Source organism: Clinocottus analis, unplaced genomic scaffold (genome assembly GCF_023055335.1).
Source record: "Clinocottus analis isolate CAN_PGR_092001 unplaced genomic scaffold, fCliAna1.0.p SCAF_379, whole genome shotgun sequence".
NCBI classification, from domain to species: Eukaryota; Metazoa; Chordata; class Actinopteri; order Perciformes; family Cottidae; genus Clinocottus; species Clinocottus analis.
The window spans coordinates 800-9204 of NW_027176130.1; the positions used below are offsets into that span (position 1 = coordinate 800).

The 8405-nt window shown below is 43.5% G+C and overlaps 1 protein-coding gene across 1 annotated transcript; it reads left to right on the top strand.

Annotated features, from left to right (window-relative positions):
- Positions 1-597: 597 nt before the first annotated feature.
- On the top strand, positions 598-8096 carry LOC137799682 (uncharacterized). The gene is made up of 11 exons (XM_068596472.1): positions 598-663; positions 3116-3173; positions 3732-3988; positions 4532-4685; positions 4810-4888; positions 5542-5604; positions 5700-5902; positions 6515-6649; positions 7181-7368; positions 7693-7841; positions 7967-8096. Exons 1-11 carry the CDS (start codon positions 598-600, stop codon positions 8094-8096), a joined length of 1482 nt encoding a protein of 493 aa, XP_068452573.1.
- The last annotated feature ends 309 nt before the right edge of the window (positions 8097-8405 follow it).

An 8405-nucleotide genomic window follows, 5' to 3' on the forward strand; every position in this document is an offset into this window, starting at 1 on the left:
GACCTGCACACGAATTCCAATGTGTCCGCACTGATGGTCTATGCACAAATGGCAAATAAAAAACCTTGAACTTGAAATGATGAAAGGAGATTTTGCTCACGTATTTTATTTGGTCATTAAAGGTCAAGTGAGGGTCTTTCTACTGTTTACCTGGAGAAAGTTGTTGTTCAGCCTTTATCTCCCAGAGACCGGCGATGAGACATGACGAGGCTGCAGAGCAGCGTGGGGCAATTTTGATTCAGAGCTTTGTGTCGTCAGCATAACAGTGTAATGACACCCTATGTCTGCTGACGACGCGACCGAGGGCAACATGTAAAAATGAAGAGGAGGGGGCCCAGGATTGACCCTTGCGGAACATCACAGAAGACGGGGAGCAGTCTGGACCTTCATCTTCGCTGTAAGACATATCCACTTCTGCCAGAAAAGTAGGACGAGAACCACTGGAATGTAAATTTGTCTGATAGTCCAATCAGCTTCACATGCGGCTTCCTGTCAGACAGGAAGTCAGTGGTCCACGAGCATGTCGGGAAAACTCGTCCCGCAGCAGAGTAGTAATGATGCTGTTGAGGGCAGAGCTAAGGTTTCAGATGAGTCGAAATGCTAGAGGATGGGTCAGGAAGGGTTTCAGGTGGGACAGGACTAGAAGACTTCAGGACCTCAGAGGTCAGGGGGACGGACCTTTAGTCAAACCAGAGGCCGGTTCCATGTATGTGTAAACACACATGGCTAATAAAGCTGATTCTGATTCGGCTCTCTCTCTTTGTCTCTCTTTGTCCCCCCCTCTCCCCCCCCCCCCCCTCTCTCTCTCTCTCTCTCTCTCTCTCTCTCTCTCTCTCTCTCTCTCTCTCTCTCTCTCTCTCTCTCTTTCTTTATTATTAAAGTAAATTTAACAACAACAAAGTGTTAATACTTCATTTCTTATACCAATTGTAGAATTACTGTTGGTCTGTGATTCCAACAAGCTGATTGGACAGCGAGCTCTGACGTAATCTGGAGTTGTCAGTCACACTGAAACAGACAAAAGAACTGGTTCTGGCGTGGAATGTGTACCTTACTTACTGTAAGTACAGCTTTGAGGTACTTGAGTATTTGCATGTTATCACCCTCCAATCAAACTCCTCCACCTGCACTCCATTTGCACTTGACAACTGTTGTTTGTTTTTTTGGTCTTTTTTCTATTTATTTTGTTTATTGTGTATTATGTTTAAGTACAAAGAGTCAAGTAAAACCAGAGTCAAATTCCATGTATATGAAAAACACACATGGCCATTAAAGTGATTCTGAAAGAAACTATTAAACAGTTTACTGCCAGTTAGTTGAGTTTACTTCTGATCCAGATTTTATACATCTGGACCTCATTTGAGTAAATATGTGTTTTTTATTCCTTGTATTCAGGTGCATTCCATCACTACCAATGCATCGCTCATAATGTTGAAAATAACAATATTATTATATTAATTCTGTTTCCATTATGCGTAATTTTTTTTGAATTACTTTACATAATACTGTAGTACTTTTAACCAGTTAGTTGGTCTTGTTTGGTCCTTCCCCCTTTTGTGAACGCCTCTGGCAGCATTAGTGATGATGTTGAGCTCATTTACATGAATTCTTGAGCTGCAGGCAATAAATCTCGGTCTGAACCGGTTCGAGGGACAGAAGCCAGAACGTAGAAGACGTCAGACTACAGTCAAAGAGGACTCACACGGACCGGTCTAGATCCTCAGAGCAGCGTCTCTGAACATCCACAAGACCCATAAAAGGTGAGATTCTCTCTCTCTCTCACTTGCTCTCTCTCTCTCTCTCTCTCTCTCTCTCTGCTGACAGCCGGGCTGAAGTAAGTATTCATATCCTTTACTGCAAAATTAAAATTAACTAATACAACAATACCTCAAAGGAAAAATACTCTGCTACAAGAAAAGGTTCTAATACCATGAAGTAAAAATACTTTGTTGCAAGAAAAAGTTTTAATACCACAACTACGGGTCTTTACAGGTCCTCGGAGGCCATAATCAGAACCATTTATTGCCATGTAAGCTTTCGCATACAAGGAATTTATCCTGGCGAGAGGTGCAAACATTCAACATTTAGACAATAAACATTTAACAGTAAACAGAGTGCAATCATATTCACAATTAAATCTACAAAACTAAATCAATAGTCGAAATATAAAGTATAAAATTAAAGTTAAAATAACTGTAGAATTCACGTCCTTGTAGGCCCCTATAGGTCTTTACATGTCCTGAGAGGTTCCTACAGGTCTTTACTGGTCCCAAGAGGCCCCTACATGTCTATATAGGTCCTGGGAGGCTCCAAGTCGGTACATGTCGTAAGAGGTCCTTACAGGTCTTTACAGGTCCTAATGGGTCTTTGCGTGTCTTTACATGTCGTAAGAGGCGCCTAGGGGTTTTGAGAGTGCGTGTGAACGTTACATGCTGTTTCCTTCTTCTCCGCTGTGGAAAACATCGCGTGGCGGCTGAACATCTATGAGATCCTTGTCAGACTCGTTCCTGTTCTGGTTTTTGGGCTCTTTGGTTTGAGGGACTTATGATTTTACAGTAGAAATGGCTTCACGTGTTTGAGACAGGTCTGACCTGTTCGTCTTCAACAGGAACCGGGTTCATTTGAGTGACGGTCTCGTGGGAAGAAGCTGCTCTGGTTTCTGGTGGTTTTGCGTACGGTGCTCTATAGCGCCCCTCACAGGGGAGGAGTTGGAACACTAGTTGTGTTCAGGATTTTTTGGGTCTGTTGTGATTTTTCCTCCATGTTTCCTGATTACATTAGCTTGATGTTAGCATAATACTAGCATGATTATGATGTTAGCAGGACCTTAACAGGATGTCAGCATAATACTAACAGGATTTTATTATGCTGTTAGCATGATGTTAGCATGCCTTTAGCAGGACTTTAGCATGATGTTAGCATGGCCCTATCATAATGTTAGCATGACTTTAGCATGATGTTAGTATAACCCTATCATAATGTTAGCAGGACTTTAGCAGGACTTTAGCATGATGTTAACATGACCCTCTCATGATGTTAGCATGCGTTTAGTATGATGTAAGCGTGCCTTTAGCATGACTCGAACATGTCTCCTCCAGGTCTTCTCTGCTGAAAGGCCTCCTGCATCATGCTCCACCTCCTGCTCTCCGTGGCTGTACTCAGTCAGCTCAAAGGTAAACAAAAGTCATCCAACTAAACTTATTACAAGTCGCATAGCTGTGAACGTTATAATATGCTGATAATAAAGTGGTAACATTGAAACTTAAACATTTATCTTTAAATATTGCAATGTTTTGCTGAGAATATTCTGACTATAATATTTAAATGTTTTTAAGTAAATATATATATATTTCTTATTACATTATATTACTTTTTTTCTCTAAATAGGACAATCGTAATCTTTAATTAGTCTGATTCTAATCTTTTATGTCAGAATATTACAAATTGAAGGGCAAATATCATGTTTCTCTCTTGAAACATTAAATTGTTCATCGTTAAATGTTATTTTTATTATCCCCTATTATTTTTCTTCTCAATATTAGGATTCTTATCCTCAAGTAAATCACCACTTTTCAGGAAAATATTCTCTCAATATTACCATTTAGATTAAAAAAATATTGTAACAGTTTTTTCCTGAACTATGAAGACTTTCTTTTCATAAAATTACATTTTTTTTTCTTCTTTTTGTTGCATAACAATTGCTATTTCTGAACCTTCACTGTCTTCTGCAGGCAGAACGGCCGTTGATGGTGCAGCTGTGAGCAGCACTATCTGCACCGTGACCGGCCCCGCTGTCATCGACTTCAGCGGCCGTGTTAGCTTCGTCCAGGATCGCTGTGCCTACACGCTGATGTCTACGACCGACATCCAGCTGCTGGCTGTGTTCAAGGAACGCCGTCGCCAGGACGTCAGTTTCTTGGACCATGTGATTTTGCGTCTGGTCGGGCCGACTGTCGACATTCGTCTGGGAGAAGGCGGGAAAGTACAAGTACGCCACAGTCAGTGTGAAGGTTTAACTAATGCAGCAGGCATGATGGCCCGCTCTTCCACAAAGACACAAAAACAACGACAAAGAAACAAAACAAAAGCAGTGAGGGACAAAATAACCACAAAGAGAGACAAAACAAACACAAAGAGACACAGAACAACCACAAAGATACACAAAACAACCACAAAGAGACAAAACAAAAACAGAGAGAGACAAAATAACCACAAAGAGATACAAAACAAACACAAAGAGACAAAACAAACACGAAGAGAGACAAAATAACCACAGGTACAAAACAAACACAAAGAGACAAGACAAACACAAAGAGACACAAAACAAAGACTCAACACAAACACAAGGAGACACAAAATAACCACAAAGACACAAAACAAACACAAAGTCATGCACAAAAAATACTCTAAATGACCAAACAGAGACTGAGACATTGGGAGGTGTTAAACGACAGCTCAGTCAGATTCAGCTCGCCCTAACTCAGCTTTGTTTGTTGTGTGTTTGTTGTGTGTTTGTTGTGTGTCTCTTCAGGTGAAAGACAAAGCGCTGAGCCTCAGCGCTCCTCAGACGGTGCACGGTGTGGAACTCTCTCAGAACAAGGATGGAGTCACTGCCAAAGCGTCGTTCTCCGGCTACACCACCTCCATCTTCTTCGACGGCACCAGTGCACAGATCCATGTGACAGGTGCAGAGATTAGAGAGTGTTGGTGGTGTTGTTGGTGTTGACGGTGTTATAGATGAACACACAGGTGTGAGTTGTGTCTCGCATCCTGATTGTGAGTTAAACATTCTCCGTGTGGCTGCAGGAGGACCAACAGCCCAGCAGGGTCTCTGTAGTAAAAGCAGCTCTCTGGCAGAAATGAAGTTCGCGGAGTTCAGCTCCAGCAGGTGAGAGAACTGAACACCCACGACCTTCATCATCGACCTCTGCTTCATCACTGATCTTCATCACTGACCTCTGATTCATCACTAACCTTCATCACTGACCTCTGCTTTATCACTGACCTTCATTTCTGATCCTCACCACTGACATTCATCACTGACCTCTGCTTTATTACTGACCTTCATTTCTGATCCTAATCACTGACCTTCATCACTGACCTCTGCTTTATCACTGACCTTCATTTCTGATCTTCATCACTGACCTTCATCATTGACATTTATCACTGACCGTCATCACTGACCTCTACTTCATCACTGATCTTCATCACTGAACTCTACTTCATCACTGACCTTCATCCCTGACCTTCATTACTGACCTCTGCTTTGTCACTGACCTTCATTTCTAATCTTCATCACTGACCTTCATCATTGACATTTATCACTGATCCTCATCACTGACCTCTACTTCATCACTGACCTCTGCTTCATCTCTAACTTTGGTCACTGACCTCTGCCACATCACTGACCTTGATCCCTGACCTTGATCCCTGACCTTGATCACTGACCTTCATCATTGACCTTCATCACCATCCTTGATCACTGACCTCTGCCACATCACTGACCTCTGTGGTCTTCTCCTGTTCGTGTCTCATTTCCAGCTGTAAGACGGTGTCCAGTGAACCCGCCGACAGCCAGATCAATTGCGTCAGTGTGACTGAACGGTGAGCGGAGACACACCTGAAGACCAGCTGTCCTCTGATCCATAAAACACATGCATGCATATATATATATATATACTGTTTATCTCCCTCTACAGCTGTAACCTCCTGAAGAAGGCGCCGTTTACCTCCTGTCACAGTCTCGTGAACTCGGATTCCCACGCCACCGCCTGCGCCAACACACTCTGCCGATACCCGGACCTGGACGCTCTCTCCTGCCGGTTCTTGGACTCGTACGGCGCGGCCTGCGGCATGATGGGTGTCGTCGGGGCGAAGGACTGGAGGTCAAAGACCGGCTGCTGTAAGAGCCCAAACCGCCTGTAACCCGTATGACACGTCATCACGCGTCAAATCTTGTCAATGCATATATGAAATATACAAAATATATTTAGTTTGTTTATCCTTCCTCTTGTGTTAGCTTTCTGTTACCATCTCTTGTGTTCACAAGATGGTTTTGTCCCATGTCTTAAATCAGCTGTAAAATACACCATCCATGTTGTATGTTTTAATGTGTCTGGTGTTTTCTTTGTCAGGATACCCCTCGATTTTAATTTTGAAAATGGTGAAATGAACCTTAAGAGAATCATATGAATAAATAAAAGGTTTGGTGTTACCTGACATCTACTCAGAGGTATTAGAAAACATCTGTTAAACAACATTTGTTTTGTTTATTTTTTAATTTTGATATGATGAGTAACATCTTTGGTGTCAATTTCAACCCCTGTATATTTACTTCAAGAAAAAGGCTTAAAAGTTTTTTTTTTCCGCAATAGAACCTTATGACAAACACAAATGAAGTCAAAAAGCCTTGATTCAATACACACATTTTATGTGGTTCTCTTTTGCATTTAAAACCTAAAACGGGTCGGTGCCAACCCTGGGCTCGTTACTGATAGGCTCTTCCTTTGTGTAGCTCCGCCCCCCCAGGACGTCTGCCAGAAAGCCTCCTGCAGCGATCACGAGTTCTGCGGTGATGACATCCACGGCCGACCCGTCTGCCTCTGCCGAGCTGCCTTTGCTGCCGGATACAAATCCAAAGATTCTCTCGGTGAGACGGAACATTTTTCGGATGCTTTTGAGTATTTTAGGTGAGGAGAAGTGATATAAATACATATATATACATAGATTTATGTTTTTACATTTCAGAAGACTGAAGCAAAGTGTTTGATGTCCATAAACAGGCTTATAATCCAAACACATTTCACACTAAATTAATATTACGGGGTTCTCTACATTTTTGGTTGGATGACAAACTGCATTTTGTTGAGAAGCAAATTTATTTTGGGAAAGATTCAAAACATCTCAAAGAAAGATGGAGAAAGTTCCGAATGCACTTTTATCTTATTATTTAGCTGATAGCCATAAAATCAAGTGCAAGTGTGCGATATGTTGTCAGTGAAACAGTTGTCTGTATAACCAGAGACATCCAGCTGTGTATCGTCTGCGTAACGTGTGATATTTGACGTCATGCTGTTACAAATAGAAGCGAGCCCAGACAATATATTTGGGCCCAGAATACTTTACTGAGGAACGCCTCAATCTTAATATGTGTCTGGTTTCTCTGTCTGATGGCGTTCAGGCAACCAGACGGTCTGCAAGAAGGACTCCGCCTCCGTCTCCCTGGCTGCTTGTCTGCTGACAGAACGAGGCATCGACCACACGACCCTCCACCTCAACGACCGCACCTGTGGAGGTCAGATGGATGAAAAGACCCACATGGTCACCTTCGGATTCCAAAGCAGCAAATCCTGTGGGGCCGTGATCCAGGTGGGCGATTCTCCCTCCGACAATAGCTTTCATCTAAGTGCTCGTCGGAGTCTGAGGTCGACGTTCTGACGTTGGGTTCTGGGTTTTAGTCTGAAGGAGACAACCTGACCATCAGTTCCACCACTTTTTGAAATGTTTTTTTTTTCACCAGTTTAAACGTCCGTTTCCAAGAGAACTACAGAGTTCATCATCAGGGACGTCTGTCTGATTCATGATAACAAACATAAGTCCTTCAGAGTCCGACGGGCACTTAGTTCAGAGCAGGCTGAGAGGCCCTTGAGGTTCCAGTTCCATACTGCAGTAACACCCTCCCAATCTCTGCAGGCCTCAAAGAAAACCATGACCTTCAAGAACACCATCAAGAACGACATCACCTCTGCTCCGATCTTGCGCAAAAGCGCAGTCAAGGTCGACTTCTCGTGCTTCTACCAGCAGCCGGAAGTCAAGGCCATGCCCTTCAAAATCAAAGGAGGGTGAGCGGTTCAAATCAATAACACCGAGCACAACCTGCCACAGGGTGAAGGGTTTTGGTTCCAGAGAGGAAGTGGGGGGCCTTCTTTGTGGTAATTGAGTACAGTCGGCGGCTGTGGGCCAACAGGGTCAAGGGGGTGAAAGGAGTCCAGGGGGTCAACGGGGTCAACGGGGTCAAGGGGGTCAAGGTGCACCAGTGTCAGGCACTGAATGCGAAGGTAGAAAATCCATGGCCCGCCACTGATTCTGCACAATAGTGAACATACATATAAATCATTACATTTGACAAGGAAATTAATGAAAGTCTGTGTGTGTGTGTGTGTGTGTGTGTGTGTGTGTGTGTGTGTGTGTGTTTACAGCAAAGCGATGCAGCAGATTGCCTCTGGCTCCTGGGAGTACAAGCTGTCTACGGCCATTTGCGCTGACATCGCCTGCACAAAGCCCTTTGACTTCTCCGACGGGATCCGGACGGATCAGATAATCTACATAAAGATCGGAACCGACGGGCTGGACGGTAACATCATCACCTTGGCCATTGAGTCGTGCTCTGCCACCAACTCCGAGGG

Coding starts and splice junctions, on each gene's coding strand:
- LOC137799682 (XM_068596472.1), top strand. CDS start 598: ATGCTAGAGGATGGGTCAGGAAGGGTTTCAGGTGGGACAGGACTAGAA. Junction 5,903..6,514: donor GAGGTCAAAGACCGGCTGCT/GTAAGAGCCCAA, acceptor TCCTTTGTGTAG/CTCCGCCCCCCCAGGACGTC. Junction 7,842..7,966: donor CCCTTCAAAATCAAAGGAGG/GTGAGCGGTTCA, acceptor GTGGGCCAACAG/GGTCAAGGGGGTGAAAGGAG.